At 38.3% G+C, this 18900-nt stretch overlaps 3 protein-coding genes and 1 pseudogene across 6 annotated transcripts; 1 reads left to right on the forward strand and 3 right to left on the reverse strand.

Annotated features, from left to right (window-relative positions):
* Positions 1–1987: 1987 nt before the first annotated feature.
* Positions 1988–5837, forward strand: emd (emerin). Of its 2 annotated transcripts, none has more exons than XM_077214434.1 (8): positions 1988–2105; positions 2737–2820; positions 2967–3062; positions 3140–3174; positions 3266–3300; positions 3440–3481; positions 3579–3638; positions 3788–5837. In XM_077214434.1, the coding sequence occupies exons 2-8, from the start codon at positions 2739–2741 to the stop codon at positions 4008–4010; spliced, it is 573 nt and encodes a 190-aa protein (XP_077070549.1). In that variant the 5' UTR covers positions 1988–2105; positions 2737–2738; the 3' UTR covers positions 4011–5837. The 2 variants fall into 2 exon arrangements, with proteins under 2 accessions (XP_077070549.1, XP_077070551.1); XM_077214436.1 differs by having other exon boundaries at positions 2024–2102; positions 2735–2820.
* A 397-nt stretch (positions 5838–6234) lies between these two features.
* LOC143722837 (ninjurin-1-like) lies at positions 6235–6779 on the reverse strand (annotated as a pseudogene).
* Positions 6780–7074: 295 nt separating this feature from the next.
* On the reverse strand, positions 7075–10895 carry haus7 (HAUS augmin-like complex, subunit 7). Of its 2 annotated transcripts, none has more exons than XM_077214437.1 (10): positions 10775–10895; positions 9709–9824; positions 9534–9601; positions 9381–9442; positions 8913–8995; positions 8574–8783; positions 8378–8483; positions 8081–8296; positions 7625–7736; positions 7075–7529 (listed from the first exon to the last, which is right to left on the reverse strand). In XM_077214437.1, exons 1-10 carry the CDS (start codon positions 10829–10831, stop codon positions 7417–7419), a joined length of 1143 nt encoding a protein of 380 aa, XP_077070552.1. In that variant the 5' UTR covers positions 10832–10895; the 3' UTR covers positions 7075–7416. The 2 variants fall into 2 exon arrangements, with proteins under 2 accessions (XP_077070552.1, XP_077070553.1); XM_077214438.1 differs by having other exon boundaries at positions 8574–8756; positions 10775–10870.
* Positions 10896–12545: 1650 nt separating this feature from the next.
* LOC143722611 (ninjurin-1-like) lies at positions 12546–18027 on the reverse strand. Of its 2 annotated transcripts, none has more exons than XM_077214010.1 (4): positions 17808–18027; positions 14321–14549; positions 14107–14236; positions 12546–13926 (listed from the first exon to the last, which is right to left on the reverse strand). In XM_077214010.1, the coding sequence occupies exons 2-4, from the start codon at positions 14511–14513 to the stop codon at positions 13860–13862; spliced, it is 390 nt and encodes a 129-aa protein (XP_077070125.1). In that variant the 5' UTR covers positions 14514–14549; positions 17808–18027; the 3' UTR covers positions 12546–13859. The 2 variants fall into 2 exon arrangements, with proteins under 2 accessions (XP_077070125.1, XP_077070126.1); XM_077214011.1 differs by having other exon boundaries at positions 14084–14236; positions 17808–18005.
* Between the last annotated feature and the right edge of the window lie 873 nt (positions 18028–18900).

Below are 18900 nucleotides of genomic sequence, written 5' to 3' on the forward strand. Positions count from 1 at the left end.
TTAAGTTGTCAGTATCTTAATTTTCTTATGAATGTGTGTGGTTTTTAGAGTTGCCTCTTTAATTGATTCATCTTTCATCAGTGCAAGTTTGGCAATTAAATTAGTATGAGTGATGCATTTAAGGAAATGTAAATTATAATTGGGGATAGATTTAATGTGGAATGTACGTATTGATGAAAATTATTCATTTAACAAAACACCAAAAAAATCTAAAATATTTGCAAACTAACCCTTATTAAAACACATAATCTTTTGAGCAACTTTAAATCCGGTTGACGCCTGGCGCTGGCATGCAGCTGAGTCAAGATACATAAGCAGAGCTGCTACTCTGTCCATATATGGTATGACAGGCCCAGTTTATGAGGCCCTTGTTTATTACTTCAGGTCCCTGTTGAGGTGGTTTGTGGGCCCCAGAAAACTTTTACCACTAAATTAAGAACCTATACTTTGATTTAAATATGGCGATAGTTTTGTTTATACCATTTGACTAATAATTTACACCGGTAGCTCTGCTCAAACGGTTCTGTTTACAGGAAATATAAGCTACCCACCAGAGAAACCATGCAGCTAATAACATGTAACATCATGTTATTATCGCTGCGATCTATCCATGCCAACGCGAAAACAAATACAAAATGGTTTGGGTTTCCTCGGATCCTCCTACCTTCGAAACCTTTCCGAGACCTCTTTGAGTAGTTGCGATGTCGCCGCTCAGCGGTAGAGAGCGGTATTGCGGGTACGTGTCGTTCTGAGCCAGTAAGAATTTCACTTTTGCTGTGAAACCTGTGTGAAACACAGAGCAAATTTCCACTAGTTGTAATTTCCAAATTTTAATATTTTTTCCCCCCACATGGAATTGCAATGATTATGGACCAGAGAGTTCAAGCTCCAAAAAGGAATTTTAAATCAATCTATTGATCAGAGGTGGCACAAATGCATATATGCACTAGCCTAAGTCGTCATTTGAAGACTGAAGTCAGGATAACTATAAACAGACTGAAATGTAGGTCGTTTTTCACAGAAAATCTTGACATCCTTCTAATTTCTGCTCACGATGTATAGAATGAAGTTACATGTATAATATTTTAAGAATCTGTTCAGACGGTTCATGAATCAGACTGATCCAGACCAGTTCTCAAATTTATCTAATGACTAATTCTAATTCAGTTACAGCACAGAGGGACTTTTTGTACTTTTTTTGTCATACTACATTTATCTCTTGGGAATTGGATGCTATAAAGATGCTCTGTCAACCCAATACAAAGTAAATAGCTTATGTTCCAAAGTTTACTTTACTCGTTTGTTTTGGATTGAGTAGCCCTATACAGTGACAATTACAAATACCTTTCAAAGGTTCGGGGTCAGTATAGCCTAAGATTTTTAAATGTTTTTGAAAGTTTTTTTTATGTTCACCAAGGCTGCATTTATTTGATCAAAAATGCAGAAAAATAGGAATATTGTGAAATATTTTTAAAAGTTAAAATAACTTCTTTTATTTTAATATTTTAAAATGTAGTTTAATTATTCATGTAAAAACTGAATTTTCAGCATTCAGTCACATCCTACAGAAATCATACTAATATGCCGATTTGCTGGTCAAGAAACATGAACTTATTAACTTGTAAAGATACGTGCTGCTTAAAATAGTAGGCTATCATTGTTTCCACAATTAAGGCTATTTGTTGAAATAAAGTTTAAAAAAAGCAGAATTCATTTGAAACGGAAATCTTTTGTAACAATGTTAAAAGTCTTTACTATCACTTTTTATCCGTTTTAAATGTAGTCTTTGATGAATACCGGTAATAAGTATGAATTGTTTAAAAAAAAACATTTGACGGTAGTATAAGGCTATGTGTTAGTTTTGCGGGGAAAATATATATATATTACAACGAAATATAACTGTCTTCACTGGAAAACAACCATGTGAGAGCCAATTTAATGGATTCGAAGTCGACTAACATCCTTAGACGGCTTTGATTTTACCTACAGTGATAAAAGCCTCGGCGCAGTTTGAACACGCCTGAGGAAGTAAAGTGTGTCTCCTCCTCTAGCGCGACACGCCCAGCTCAGGAAAGCGCCTTTTTACCTCCTGGAATCGTTTAAAGGTAAATAAATTCTCACAAAAAGAGTGTTTTAAAAAAAATTATATATATATATATATATATATATATATCTTTGCAAGAAAATACACGAAACTATTGCTATTTCAAAGCTATGGCTTGCCCTTCTATCAAAAGACATGCTAAACGCGTTGTTGAAGTTGTCGTTTCGCTTGCGAGTTTAAGCCCGAGAAATCCATTTTCTATCCGTTTGTTCGCTTTAAAAACGCGTTGGAGTCGTTTTCTCCCAAATGCTTCTGCTGTAATGTCTTTTAATCTGACAGAAGATTCAATTTTCGCTTGGTCTTTGCTCAGGGAATATCTTTTGTTCATAGTATCTTTCATAGTTTCCAGCTGCTGCGGTTTGCACATGTACATCATCCAGATGTTGTTTTCTCACACTGAAGTATCTTTTTCATTTTTGTGCAGTGCTCAAGAATATCTCATATATCTGTGAGATATTGTTTTTTTAAAATTATTTTAGACTCTCTTTGGGGATAAAATAAACTTACTTGTATGTTACATTTCTCAGTCAAGTAGGCCTTACCTAACTTACACACTTCATTATTATGAGTAATCTCAGTTCTCTATTGTTTTAGAAATATATATATTTCTAAACCATACCATGTTGTTGCAGATATGTCGACATTAAATGGAAAATCTGATAAGGAGATAAGTCAGCTGTTGGATGAATATGGCATTAAACATGGGCCCATAGTAGGTATGTGTCGTCTTTAATCTGTTACAGGCTAATATGTTAAAATAATAAGATTAGGGAAGTATGTTAAATTAAAAAGAAAAAAGTTTTTTTTGTCAACAAATCTGGCAAAAGTTGTGATGTGATTTGGTGGTGGTTTTGTTTTGCAGAATCCACACGGAAACTCTATGAAAAGAAACTGAAAGAGACTATGGCCAAAAACACTAAGCCTTCCTCGTCTGACAAGACATACTACAGAGAAGAACGTAAGAGACACACTTTGATATCAACCATGTATTACGTTGTAGAATTACACTTGTAAAATTTGCTTTTGTTTTCATAGATGATGAAGTGGAATATGTTACCTATCATCAGCCTGTAAGTAAAAATTGAACTGAATTTGAAGGGTAACTGCTCTTATGTCATCAGACATGTTGTCTAATAATCAGACATTGATCATAATTTGCAGCCTCCGCTGACAAGACACGATGGATTTGGTGATGTGTAAGTAGCTTTTTTTTATATATTATTGAATGTTAAGCAGCAATCACTTAACAATTATAATCAAATTGTCCTGCTGAGATTGCAGATAATATCCTTTCTGTATGCTTACAGTAATTGTACAAATGTGATCTCTCCCCAGCACAAGAAGGTCAAAGGTCACAGATGCAGATTTTACTCACGAGTGAGTGAGATTCATTTATTTCTTTTGGTCTCAACTGAAGTTTAAAAGTGGTCGCAACCTCCTAAATGATAACTGGATATATGCTTTCTCTCCACAGCATAAGGAAGTCAAAGTTTACTGATTATAGAGATGATGATGATGTAGATCATACCAATGAGTGAGTTTTTGTTTTAATAATATTGCTTCAGAATGTTTTTATTATTTCTTCTTCTCTTAAAATATGCTTGACTTTAATGTACTGTAATGTTAATATTCCTGTAACCTCACTGAAAAATAAATGAAGTGTCCTTTCTGTCTATTTTGAAGGCCTGTTATCAGCCCAACTCGAACGACATATCAGAGTTCTTCTCGCCCAGGCCCATCAGTCTCCAAATCCGCCCAGCGTGGTGCCAGTCCAGAGACCAGCAAACATGGAGGTGTGCCGGTGTGGCTGCGTGTCTTGGTGTTTCTTATCATTGCTGTGTTTCTTTATTATGTGTACACGTGTATGGAGCCTGCAGAAGAGACTCCTTTTAAAACCATTAAGTAGAGGAGCAGTGAGATGTTTTAAATATGTTCATCAGCCCCAACTAAAACTGACTCAGTAGAAGAACAACCAGAAATATAGCTTGTAATATATTCTGCAAGAATACAAATTGTGAGAGGTCATATCCAGTTATTGTTCAACCATGAACTTGTGCATAATGTGTAGTTTTATTCAAATATTTGCTCTGCATTTTTACAAACAAACCGGAACAGATGTGGAAGTCTGACCAAATCTAGAAAATTCTGAATTTTTATAATAATTGGGGCATTTAGTGTCTTTCAATGTATAAGAAAATTAGCTTTAATGTAAAATCCTTATGCCGTGACAATATATTTAGGGCCTGTGTTCATGGGAAATTCTGTATAGCACTAATTGGTATGCTGTTTTTTTTTATGAATTCTGGGGTGCTGAATTTAAAGCTGAGCATATTAAAGCAATATACTACTCAAGGTTAGGCTATTTTATGAATTATAGTTACAGCTAAAGGTTATTGACACACAATGGTGACAACCGCTTCAGTCAAGACTATCACCACAATATAGTAAAGCCTTGAATGTCTATTACTATTTTTAAGTTTTTAATTACTAAGGATATAAATTGCATAATTTCTTTTATTAAACAGATTTATAAGTGCTATCTCTCTGCTAGACAGTATTGTCCCTGACATAACACTACCAGTATGTTTTTGCTTACGCTTTTGTTTTGAATGTTATGTAGTGTTCCCAAAAATTATATGGACAACTTCACCCACACATACAATACAGTATACACAGATGAGCCAAAACTTTTTGACTATCTAGCACCAAGGCATTACCAGCAGATCCTTCAAGTCCAGTAACTTGCGAGGTGGAGCCGCCATAGATCAAACTTTAGTCCAGCACATCCCACAGATGCTCAGGCAGATTGAGTTCTGGGGAATTTGGAGGTCAGGGCAACTCCTTGACGACTTCATGTTTTTCAAACCATTCCTGAACAATGTGTACAGTGTGCATTATCCTGCTGAAAGAGATCACTGGCATCAGGAATTAGGTAGTTGGCACGTATCAAATTTACATACACGGCCGTCCACGTGATGCAAAAGAAAATGTGACTCATTGGACCAGCAAACCTTCCACGGTTTGTCCCTCCTTGGACCACTGTGGGTCGGTTCTCGCTACTGCTGACCAGGAGCAACCCATAAGACTTGCCATTTCGGAGACACTGGGAACCAGTCGTCTGGTCAGAGCAATTTGGCCCTTGTCAAAGTCTGCATAATGCTGCGTCCACATTGATTGCAAGGACTTGTTTTTTTCACTAATCATCTAATCTACTTCGAACGTTTGGAGCTTTTTCTGAAACTATCTACATTGCTTCACCTGTATCTGCTTCACCTGTATCTGGTATTTTGGCTCATCAGTGTATGAATGTCATCGCATTGAATTGTCATTTATCTAATGTCATTAGATAATCCATGCTCAATTTGGAAAGTAATTGCACATAAATAACATACAGTAGTTTATCATTCAAAACTATTCAAACTTTATTTTTTTTAAATGTTTGCTTGAAAAGCTTGTGCTGTTTTTTTTTTAAATGCCACCTGGTTTTAAATTGTACCTACTGGTGTGATATTTGTATTGGGGATTTTCCTGTACACATCAGCTTGATTAAATCCTTTGAAAAAAAAAAGTTGTTTTGTTTCAATGAGGTTTTCAGCATTACGGTTTAAAAATGCAATACTCAAGGAGAGTGACATACAGCAAATGTCCATAAATATTACATTGCTAACTGTTCTGCTTATTATTTCTTGTCAATAAATGGATTCTGCTGTCAATAAAGTCACATATTAGAAAATTTAGTTTGTTACAAAACATCAGATCACATATGCTTTGTTAAATGAAGGTATCTTGATTAAAAAGATTGAGTAGTGAATGGAGGCAATTCGCAGGTTATCTTGAGTGCTAAAGGTTGTGTAAATACAATCACATGTAAGAAATCCTTGTGTATTATCTGGAGGGAGTGCAGTATCAGATGCGTTTTCTAAAACACAAAGAAGAGATGTAGTGAGTCAGTACATTACAGTGTGCATTAATGTCAATAATAAAGTATAGATGTGCAGACTAAAATACTCAGGATTTTAAACTATAATCTATGCAAACATTACAATTTGAGTCAAATTTCCTGCAGACTGTCTAACTGCATTTTCTGCTAAAAACTTTTTTTTTAAATCCATTTTCTAATGAGATTCTGCTCACCCTCCAGACTCAAATCCCAACACTGTGATGAAGATGTTGATAAGAACAGTAAAGAACACCAAAACAGTGGCCATATTATTCATCGTGTTCAGCCTCGGCTGTTTCTTAACATCATTCAGGTCGTACTACACTGAAGGAAACAAAAAAAACATCAGTGTTGTCAATGAAAGGAGATCAGAATGCTTTCAAACAGACACATGTGTAAACTAACCAATGAAGATGAGTAGGAGGCCAACAATGACCTGCAGTGAGATGGACAGTGAGATCAGAGCAATAAGAGGAATGTAGAAGCGGTGCTGAGGTCCTGAATGCAGAACTGTCTTCAGCTGAGAGGAGTTCGCCATCAGAAGAGCCACATCCAACATGCTCTGCGCTGCACTCTTCTTAGTAGCGTAATGATTCATGTTGAAGAGACGCGGTCCGTTCCCTGCGCAACCAGCCTGATAGGGAGTGAACATTACACTATAACATTCAGCAGCCTGTGCACTCAAGAACATGAAATTAGTCAGTAGATTAAAAGTAGCTAATGAGTGTAAGAAAAGTTAGAGCGCAACTCCTGTGCAGAAAAGAACTCAAACTCAAGAACTCAGAACTTAAAAAGAAGCAGTCAAGATGCTCACAAATGAATCAGCTCCAACTGAGAAGTTTTTTACTTTACAATTCCAGGCTCTCTCCAAAAAATGTGCTTTTAAAGACAGAGAAAGACCCTCCCATCAGTCACTCTCACCAATGTGTGAACGGACAACGACTTAGAAACTGATTACTTTTTCAGTTTACACATTTAAATGTAAAATATCTGTGCATAATAATAATAAATAAAAAAAAACACTGTGTGGTTTTGTAATGTTAACCTTTATTCAAAAAAAATCATGTGACATATTGCAGATCAAAGATCAGCATTATTTGGGAGTCAAACTCAAACACTTGGGGTTTTATAAAGAAAGAGGATTGTTTCTTATAGCTATTTGGAGTATATTATTAGATAACAATTTCATCGTTACTTGGATGACTATTAATGTCTTTGAGTTCAACAACAGCAATGTATTAACAGTATAATAGAAATCTGAACAACAGTGCATGGCATAGTGGTTGTAAAAAACAAAGTGCTAAGGGCACAGTCCTGGTCATGCAAATAAGTGGACCAGTTTTTGGTCCTTTTTACCGCTTAAAACTTAAATTCAAGCAACAGGCTGTAAATTTCTGTTTAGACCGTGAGAGTGTCCTTCAGGATATGATTGGTGAAGGGAAAGAAAAGCCACATATCTGTTCTTCAGCTCCTCCAACTGTTTAGCTGGAGAAAAAAAAAAGAAAAAAAACTTTTCATCTTATTCTTATTTTATGTTTGTGTAGTTTACCCAAATCAAAGACATCCAAGAAAATCCTCACGCAGAGTGTGCTTTTCTCCTTTAGACCAGTACCGCCTGTCTGTTTGTAGTTGTTGCACTGTTTGTGTAAGAGACGACGAGGTTTCAGACAGCTGGTTAAGAGCCTCCAGCTCCTGAAGAGTAAACAAAGAATATGCAAAGTATTTACATATGAATATGCAAAGTATATATCTGCAAAGACACAAAGTGACATGGTGATGAGAAAATTGTTTCTGCATTAAATTGTTACATTGTTTAAATTAGTAAATTTTTAGCTTACAGTGATTTGTATATGCACATTTCTGAAATGCATAACTTAAACAGTTACCTCTGATAACAAATCACTCTAAATTGTAATGTGGAATGTAAAGCTGCTTTGAAATTATGATGCGTATTGTGAAAAGCGCTACACAAATAAATGTAAATTGAATTGAATTTCCGTTAATCTATTGCAGATAAAAGATGTTCAATGCTTTACCTTATTACAGGTGTGCAGGAGCTGATGTACAGATTGAAACACACTTGTGCGGGAACTGAGGGCTGGAGGGGTTCTCTGGCAGTACCCTTTAAAGTCAGTGTTGTAGATGTGTCCGAAGGCCATCATAAGCTGAGACATGTCCGAGATGGCCACTTTCAGCACACAGGGGGACAGCACAGCTGCAGGACCCGACGAATCTGACTGCAGGAACTCACACTGAGGAACAGAAAGGATCGCACTATTATACAAAGCAGACTCATGATATCAGATGTGAAAAGCAGCACATGATGGTCCCACCTCTTTGTGGAGCTCCTCTAATGTACTCTGTGTAGACTGCAGCAGCGCTTTGGCCTCTGACAGGCTTTCTTCTCCATGACTTCCATGTCGGGAATGTTGATCACTCCTTCAAAAGAAGAAAATAACAACCCTGTTAAGGACAACAGTCTTAATAAAAATAAAAAAATCCACATGGCCACATAACAATCACACAGACCTGTTTATGAAATCGCTGGATTTACTGTGGTTCCCGTTCATTTTGTTGTGAGCCGACTGCGTGCGTATCAGATGTTCACGGATATGTGCGGGCCACGGGTTGCAGGTTGGGTTCAGGAGCATATCCAGGTCAGATAAGTGATCCGGAAACATCAGCTCACCAAGAAGATCATCGTTCTTCACACTGCCATCTCCAGAGGATGACTTCGGTCTATGTCGATTAAAACAAACCACAAGCAGGTAAAAGAAATAAGACCACATATTATTTTAGGGCCTTAGGAGGGTCTGACTCAATGTTGATGTTAAATCAACGATACAAAACACAGCAGAAGTCAGATACCTTGAGTGTATGGAGGAGTCTGCTTGAACGACCATCAGAAGCTGCTCTAGAAACACCAGCTGCCGTAACGGAGGTGCAAGACCCTGAAAATATAACAAACCAATAGGACACATTCACTAATTCTGCTTCAATTTATACATTTAAAATGAGTACATAAAGGAAGCTGATTCGGCTATTTAACTGATAATGCTACAGGTATTCTTATTAACTAAAGTATCAATCCATCACAAACATTTTTGCTGGAACAAATCAAATGTTCTTGTATGAAACCACTCGAGTAAATCAATATATTTTTGGACAAAAAAATTGTGTCACTTCAAGTTTTAAGCATTGTAGCTATACAGGTGCAGTTATCAAGGGAAATGGGAAAAAAGCACATTTTCAAAAACATTTCACTGTAATCTCTATTCTGCTCCTTATGTAAAAGGTACTGGACAATATAAAGACCAACATCGTATAACTCCATACCTTGATTAAATCCTGGTCATTAGTTTTACATAACATCATTTCATTACCAAACCGTGTGAGTTCTGTGTGAGAGAGAAAGCACAACAATGACAAAACAATGAGCACACAAAAATAAAACAATAAGAAACTGATCATTTGTTGAATTAAACTTACCTTGAATTAAAACCTCATTCTGAGATGCTTTAATTGTGGAAAACTTCTTCCTTAGGGATGGACAAATGCTTTGTAAAAAATAAACAAACATAGCATGAAATTTTAGTATATACATTTATAACGCACACATTTGGCATCATTATCATCATGTTTAATAGTCAATCAGACATCAGACCTGGTACAAATCCACTTGAGTATATCAGTCCTGTGTAATGAAGGAGAGCAGAGGAGCTCCTGCATGCTGTCTGCCTCCCTCAGGTAAAACCCATCCACCAGAGGACAGCCCAGACTCTGAACACAACATTAACATGCAGTTTAAACATATTGGCCTGGTTTCACAGACAGGGTTTAGATTTAGTTCAATTAGGTCATTAAGTAGGTTTTTTTTTAAAGTGCCTAAGAAAAAACATTACTGATGTGCATCTTGAGACAAAAATGACACGGACACATTGTAAGAATATCAGTGCAAGTTGATTTCAGTTAAAACAGCTCAAACATGCATTTTAGTCTGAGACTAGGCTTAAGCCTGGTATGTGAAAACCGGGGGCTAATCTTATCTAATGCATCACAGATAGTCTAAATACAAAAAATTAGACCTAAGTGTCACAATAATACTATTGTGTATCAAGTTTCTTGTTGGTTGTAATGTGACATTTAGGTCCAGTTTCTTACATTTAGACTTGAGGTGACATTAAATCTGAGGTTTTCAAATTGGGGGCCGCAAAGGGAGTTCTAGGGGTCCATGGAAAAAATTGAAAGAAAAACAGATTCAAATAAGTAAAAATTAGATTAAATAAATGAGTAAATAAATTTTTAGAATGAGGGTTTCTCACGAGTATGTTCATATTTAGGAGAATGACAAAACCTGCTATAATCCACAAAAGAGATCATCTTTATATAACGTTACAGCATACAGAGTCTGAAATTATGAACAAACCAGCATATTTACTACATTATCTCGATTACACATGTGAATCTGTTGCCTACTAAATTGTGGACATTAAACAATACCCTGAAATATCTGTTATGACAAATTTATATTAGTCGATAAGTTCTGCAAATTACGAACATTTACGAAATGTTAGACTATTAGCTACTAAAGTAGGGTTGACGTCACTTAGTTAACTAGACACACTTAAACAATACTACTCAAAACAGCCAGTTTTAACTTCATGAAACATCAGAATATATTGAATGCCTCCTTACAACGCGTGGTGCGTCTATGAAGATGTGGAAACTACCTGAAGGGTGTTGTAAACTCGCAGAGACAACTGCTGCTCTTTTGAATCGCCCGCCATGTTGTTATTCCTGCAGTGAGTCTGGTCTGTTCGTCAGAGTCATCAGTCCTCGTATTGCGGTGGCCGAGAGGTGCAAAACAAATCACAATTATAAAAACAAAATAACAATTAAGAAAACACAATGACAATTAAGAAAACAAAATAACAATTCAGAAAACACAATAACAATACAGAAAAAAAATAGCAATTCAGAAAACACAATAACAATTCAGAAAACACAATAACAATTCAGAAAACACATTGACAATTCAGAAAACAAAATAATAATTCAGAAAACACAATAACAATTCAGAAAACACAATAACAATTCAGAAAACACAACGACATTTCAAAGAAAACGGAAATCAGTCTCGTCCAATCAGCGACAAGTTTGCCATTCTCAAAATGTACCTACCTTTCCGTTTCCTATGAAATCTCGTTGTGTTTTCTGAATTGTTATTGTGTTTTCTGAATTGTCGTTGTGTCTTCTGACTTGTTATTTTGTTTTTATAATTGTGATTTGTTTGCACCTCTCTGCCACCGTATTAAATAGTCTCTGGTATCATTCAGCGCCTCCGGTTACAGCGACGCCCAGGGGCCGCACGAATATTACAACTAAACCCATACCTGCAAACTTGTCGCTTTTCGGCGACAATCGCCGTTTTCTTGGTCAATTGGGTCATTTACGTGAATCGTGTAGAACTGGGGAGTTTTTTTTTTCCTGCTGACCAAAATTTCGTTATTTCAAATGTAGGCGCGTGGTAGGGATGGGGAAATGAAGCCTCGTGAAGCAATGAGCCTTTCCCCTAACTGTTCCGGGAAAAGATTCAAAGTGTCGAGAGTGTCGAGAACAGCGCCATCTGGTGCTTATTTAAAATAAAGCACCCAGAAGCCTTTCTCTGTCAGATGAAGCAACCACAACACACTCCATAGTTTCAATGTTATGTGTACAAATAACACACACACACAGACAGACACACACACACACACACACACACACACACACACACACACACACACACACACACACACACACACACACACACACACAGAGACAGACACGCACACGCACCCACGCACGCACGCACACGTAAAATAACGTTAAACCTTTGTTTATAACTACTACAATATTACATTTCATTTTTTCCAAGGAGCTGTTTTGTTTTATATGCTCCTAAGAAGAGTCAATTATAGCTCCAGAATTTCTCAAAGTAAAAAATATATCATAATTTATGATGTTAGTTTTAATTTAGAAAAAGAATAAAAAAAATTAAATCAAGGAAATTACCAAAAACCTAAACCTGGTAAACAGTAATTTCTAACAACATAGGGCTATTTAGATAAACAATCAGGCGAGCATGTTATTTAAGGCTTATACACCTACAGCAAATTTCTGTTTAATAAAGCGCTCAGAAATGTGTCGTTTGCATATTAAAATCTCAAAAATTAAGATTTTTGGACAATCCGAACCATCAAAGCTTTTTAGCAAGTTGTCCTTTTGAAAAACAAAATCTCATTTATTAATTTGAAATCTGATATCTTCATTTTGGCACGAGGTCAAAACTTGCTTGTTTTTGCATTTTTAAAAAATACATGTTTAAAGTCATTTAGTTTAAACATTAATTGATTGAATTTTTGTACCGTTTTTAAATCATTCAAATCATTTTAGATTATGCAAACTGATTCAGTATAAATTCCTCCCATTTTTTTCAAGGAACAAATCAACTGTCAAATGTACTGAATTTTACAACATACATTTTTATACAAAATACATTTTATTTTAGGCCTATACAAAATTAAAATATTTTGGACTGTAAGGGGGCAACAGTTTAGGACCCAAGGACCAGATGTTTCAAAGAAGACCCGTAGTCAGAATTATAAAAAATTAAAGAAAAGATTCACTGAACATATTTTGTAGTTTCATCAGCAGAAGTCAGCTTCAAGACTCACAGGAGTTCGTAGGCCACCCCGCTTACAGTTACTAAGATCACAGCAGTTATACCATTCACCAAGGTCTAAGATATGTCCTTGCTTTAGGTTTCAGTTTCTGGTTGGATAAGAACACATATAATCTAAGCAAATATTCTCACGTGGATAGATAGGAGAGTATGTCGCCATTAGATTATGCAGCTGACACTCGGACTCTGAAGTTAGGCACGTCGTGATCTTCCAGGTCGCAGATTTGGGTGGCTGGGCGCCAGCATGTCCAGAACAACCTGTAACCAAGAAGACTTACACACAGCTTTTCCAAGGTTGGATTTGGCCAGGCTCTCACTATAAACAGGAGAGAATTCTTAAAACATCAAGATAATGCGTTCTTCCTCTCAAGGATAGCTTAACTTTAGTCTAACTGGAAAGTAAGGCTTTAACAAAGAAATGGTCCCATAAACTATTGGCTTCAATGACCCCTGTATGTTTTAACACGTTGAAGACCTTTCTTACACACAAAACAAGTCCATATTTCATTTCTGGAAGCTGGGATAAATAAGCAAGCACTGTTACTTCATTCGGATATCAAATACAGACATTAAAGAATACATGAAAAGAACATTTCAGTAATCACACTGGTAACTTCTATAACAAAGTACAATCTCCAGAGAAGTCATTCAACTCATTTGATATTTAGAAGGAAAAATAATGATTAATACCTTGATTATAATCACTCATTACATATACATTGAAGCAGCAGTGGATTCCTATCCACCCCCTTCAGGACAAAAGTGAGTTTTATTTCAATGAGGTTTTAAGCAGTGTTGCTTTAAAGATTGAAAGATAAATAAATAAATAAAAAGAGAACATTGTCATTATTACATAACTATTTTGTTCCTTATATAAAAGGTTATCCTTAATATCTGCTTCCTTTCACATAAACCGACTACTAAGTTAAAATGTGCTGCCTAAACATACAAAACATCATGATGTATTTTGCTCAGTTGATATGGAGAACAGTGTCCTGTAATCCTGTAATCGCATTTTATAAAATGCATGATGATGAAATGAAAGGCAGGCTGAGCATAAATACAATCACATATGAGCAGTCATTGTGTACTTATACATCATCAGTGATGTTTAAAGATCTGGTCTGGGCGAGTGCAGTCTCAAATATCACGCTGCCCCTGAAACAATGGGGTGAGATGGAAAGTTAGTACAGTCTGAGCGTTATTCTGATGTGAGAATAAAGAATATGTCCATATGTCTTTTTCTGGCGTTTCCTCAGTAAATCATGGACAGTGTTTGGAAAAGTAAGAATGAAAATAAATATACAGTATTTACTGAGACTTTGCTGTTCTGCTCACCCTCCAGACTCAAATCCCAATGCTGTGATGAAGATGTTGATAAGAACAGTGAAGAAGACAAAAAAAGTTGCTGCATCATTCATCGTGTTCAGCCTCGGCTGTTTCTTAATATCATTCAGGTCATACTTCACTGAAGGAAACGAGAAAACACATCAATGTTGTGTCAGTGAAAGGAGATCAGAATGCTTTCAAACAGACACATGTGTAAACTAACCAATGAAGATGAGTAGGAGGCCAACAATGACCTGCAGTGAGATGGACAGTGAGATCAGAGCAATAAGAGGAATGTAGAAGCGGTGCTGAGGTCCTGAATGCAGAACTGTCTTCAGCTGAGAGGAGTTCGCCATCAGAAGAGCCACATCCAACATGCTCTGCGCTGCACTCTTCTTAGTAGCGTAATGATTCATGTTGAAGAGACGCGGTCAGTTCCCTGCGCAACCAGCCTGATAGGGAGTGAACACTGTTTACATTCAATATATATCTATTCTATATTCCCTCCAAATTATTTTACAAGTCTCAAATAACCCCTTCAACAAAGAAGGCTACAGGTTAATACTAGGGAAATAGAATAAGCTGGTAAAACATTGCAGGTGGATTTTCAATTGTATGTCAGAAATCGGCATAAAATTTCACCAATAAGCCAAAACTAATGCCCTGAGATTTGTAAGGTCATTACATGATTACTATAAGTAGTGAGTAAAACAGATGAACAACATGTATTTAATATATTTTTCTAATAAAGTTGACATGCCTGAGTAGGCTACTATGGTCAATAGCATTTAATACTGTCTGACATTTTTTCACATTTCAGTAACAGGCATACATAAAAAATATATTTAATATCAAACAATTTTATTTTTAAGATGCCTAATTATCTGCCCACAAATTACATGATTTTTGAGTTAATTAACAGTAATTTAGACCCCAAACAGAAGTTGAAAGTATATTCTCCTGGGAGCCAGGAATAGACTTTTGTCCACTGTAGTGGACATTATATTTTAGTGAATTTCTCTGACGCAAGATGTCACAGTTTTGGGCACATTTCAGAGATACCAAATGTTTGTAGATTTTAACCATGACAACAACTTCTCTGACTGACATTAATGTAGTGATCAAATTTAGCACTCTTATGGAAAAGGACATTTTTATGGGGTTTCTATCACAGTGTCTGGTTGTGTTTCCCTGGGTTGTCACTAGAGGTCCTCGTTCTCACGGTGTCTTACACATTTGACCTCATTTCCCAGCAATCTGTCTGTCACTCATCAGTTCATTGCACTCAGCTATTTCCCATCACCTTGTTAGATCTGTGTGTATATATATTCCCTGTCTGTGTTAGTGTTCGTCACGGAGTCCTTGTTTTATGTCGCCACTTCCGAGGTCTGTTTCCCTGCTTGTTTTTGTTCTTATGTTTTGATTGATTTTTGATATTTGACCCCTGACAATGATTTTGGATTGCCCTCATTATTAAACTTACTGCGATCAGATTTTCTGCTTCCCGTTTGTGGTTCGTGACAGAAGGACTCCGTCAAAACCAAGATCCAGTGGTATGTTTTTTAATATGTCTTCCCTAGCCACCGAGCGGGAGAGAAGGGAATTGTTTGAGGGGACCCGGTTGGTCAAGTTTCGCGGGACCCGTGGAGGTCGCAGTGGAGGAGGTGGTTGAGAGGAATCCCAACACCATTTTCCACTCAGGCCCCTCTTCGACCCTGGGCTGGTGAGATCCAGTCCAGAGTTTCATCCGGCGCTGTTTCCATCCAGCCCAGAGTGCGCACTTCACCAGCGGAAACGGCGGAGGAGGAGGAAGACCTCTAGCCTCTCCAAAGGCCCGGAGGCCGTGTCCCAGCAACCCGCCGCTTCGCGTGGCCGCGAGGACACTGATGGACTATTTGGAGCGTCTGGTTCGGATCCTGGACATGCCTGTGTTCTCTGTTCCAGGGCCGGATTCAATGTCAGTTCCAGGGCCGGAGCCAGTGTCTGTTCCGGGGCCGGTGTCTGCTGTTCCTGAGCCGGAGCCGGTTTCTGCTGTTCCTGAGCCGGAGCCTGCTGTTCCTGAGCCGGAGCCGGTGTCTGCTGTTCCTGAGCCGGTGTCTGCTGTTCCTGAGCCGGTGTCTGCTGTTCCTGAGCCGGTGTCTGCTGTTCCTGAGCCGGAGCCTGCTTTTCCTGAGCCGGAGCCTGCTGTTCCTGAGCCGGAGCCTCCTGTTCCTGAGCCGGTGCCTGCTGTTCCTGAGCCGGAGCCGAAGTCTGCTGTTCCTGAGCCTGAGCCGGCGTCTGCTGTTCTTGAGCCGGTGTCTGCTGTTCCTGAGCCGGTGTCTGCTGTTCCTGAGCCGGTGTCTGCTGTTCCTGAGCCGGAGCCTGCTTTTCCTGAGCCGGAGCCTGCTGTTCCTGAGCCGGAGCCTCCTGTTCCTGAGCCGGAGCCGAAGTCTGCTGTTCCTGAGCCTGAGCCGGCGTCTGCTGTTCTTGAGCCGGTGTCTGCTGTTCCTGAGCCGGTGTCTGCTGTTCCTGAGCCGGTGTCTGCTGTTCCTGAGCCGGAGCCTGCTGTTCCTGAGCCGGAGCCTGCTGTTCCTGAGCCGGAGCCTGCTGTTCCTGAGCCGGAGCCTGCTGTTCCTGAGCCGGAGCCTGCTGTTCCTGAGCCGGAGCCTGCTGTTCCTGAGCCGGAGCCTGCTGTTCCTGAGCCGGAGCCTGCTGTTCCTGAGCCGGAGCCTGCTGTTCCTGAGCCGGAGCCTGCTGTTCCTGAGCCGGAGCCAAAGGCTGCTGGTCCTGAGCCTGAGCCGGAGCCGGCGTCTGCTGTTCCTGAGCCGGAGCCGGTGTCTGCTGTTCCTGAGCTGGTGTCTGCTGTTCCTTAGCCGGAGCTGGTGTCGTCTGCTGTTCCTGAGCCGGAGCAGGAGCCTGCTGTTCCTGAGCCGGAGCCGGTGTTTGGCCCTGGCCGCCCGAGGGGTCTTCACCGCCCTGGCTGCCCGAGGGGTCTTCACCGCGTCTGGTTGTGTTTCCCTGGGTTGTCACTAGAGGTCCTCGTTCTCACGGTGTCTTTCACATTTGACTTCATTTCCCAGCATTCTGTCTGTCACTCATCAGTTCATTGCAATTAGCTGTTTCCCATCACCTTGTTAGATCTGTGGGATCTGTTTTCCCCCCATGTTTCTTTTGCTCTCAAAACAATGTAGGCTAATGACATAAAAAATACTAAATTCAAAAAACTTTTTTTTCTGGGTTTCAGGAGGATTTGAAATGTTTGTGTAGCTTGCTCCATATAGTCAAGCTATATTTTAAAGATAAGAACTCCGTGTTGGTTAAATACAAAGGGTGGGAATGATAGCATAACCAAGGCAAGCCTGTAGTCTGTCAGCATAGCAGTTAAGGGTGGTGATGAAGGGTGTTCTCCACAGTTCTTTCAAACCCACAGGTTCTGTGAGCAGCCAAAATACGATCACTCCCTCTCATTTGCTAGACTAGTCATAGTGTTACAAAACAGAACTGGTTTAATTCCTCTTTCACATGTCAAATGCACTGAAATAGATATTCATTACAATATAATTGATAAACCTGTAATAAAACGGATAAAACAGAATAAAAAAAAACATTTTATTTAAGATCACATAACACGTTTCCATTCTTAATTATTCAAGCATTAAAGGAGTAACTGATTTTTTTTTAAATTGAACTGTTTCAGTTTGTTTAAAAAAAATATCAAGAAAAAGCTCTACCTCCACCTTTCCTGATTCATTGAGTGCTCGGTTCTCCTCCATCGGATGCTCAACTTTCAAGTGTTTCGCTGTATGATTATTTAAGGAACAATTCGAGAAGCTCACAAAGTAATAATACAAAAAAATTGCGTTTGAAATGAATGATTTCTACACTGAACGGATTTCGCTTTTAGCTCTTCCCAATATGTTCTGTGTTGTAAGCGTTGGCAATAGTGGGCGTGATTCACCCGTGACTCGAATCTTTTAAATCGCTAAAAAGAGTCGTTCGGCGGGTTCACGAGCTTACTTCAGAAGGTGTCAGAAGTCACATTCCTCTTCTTATTTAATCACTGTTTTTTAATTAAACAAATTTTGTTAAAGCCCATGTCACGTTCACTCAGATTTTAGGCCTACTGTAATTTGGCCAGATTAATATGAACTTTTCCCCTCAGGTGTTTCATTATGACCTCATTGACATAAACGCCACTTACCTCGTCCCAACTCCACCTCTATTTCTACGCCATTAAATACAGTCGTAAATATTACATATTCTTTATTAATTAAGCAGAGCGTCATCAAGGATAGCAAGACAATTACTTTACAATTGGTCTCCCATTGGTATCATCTATTTCAGATAATCCTGTCTCTACAGCACATAAAAAAGTTACTTAGTCGGATTTACATGCAAGTCAAATGTTCTCTTCCTGTCTAAGTGGGCAGTTCCTGGCCAGAATAACATGCAATGAGAACCAGACTTTTTGACACATATGAGACTGGGGACAACAGTGGTTCTACTTCAAAATCAGTGCTATAATCAACGTCCCTCAGAATATGAAGTTTGTTAATATATTACCTGATGAAAAAGTGTTGGAGACTTTGTTGCCCATCTATTCATGCCAAAATGATAATATATCTTTTCAGTAAAGACTTTCTTTAAGGGAAGAGGTGATCTGGCAGTCTTATACAATGTCATCAGGCCGAAGAAATAATCACAGGCACACAATGAAACACAACTACAGACACTGGTCAAAGTTATTATTGTAGAATACTTTGATTTTTTTATACAGACAAAAAAGTGTTGACTTATCTTCCCATTAAATTCTTAGATTTCCAT

This window comes from Siphateles boraxobius, unplaced genomic scaffold (assembly GCF_051911475.1).
Source record: "Siphateles boraxobius isolate OS27281-9 unplaced genomic scaffold, OSU_SipBor_1 68, whole genome shotgun sequence".
NCBI classification, from domain to species: Eukaryota; Metazoa; Chordata; class Actinopteri; order Cypriniformes; family Leuciscidae; genus Siphateles; species Siphateles boraxobius.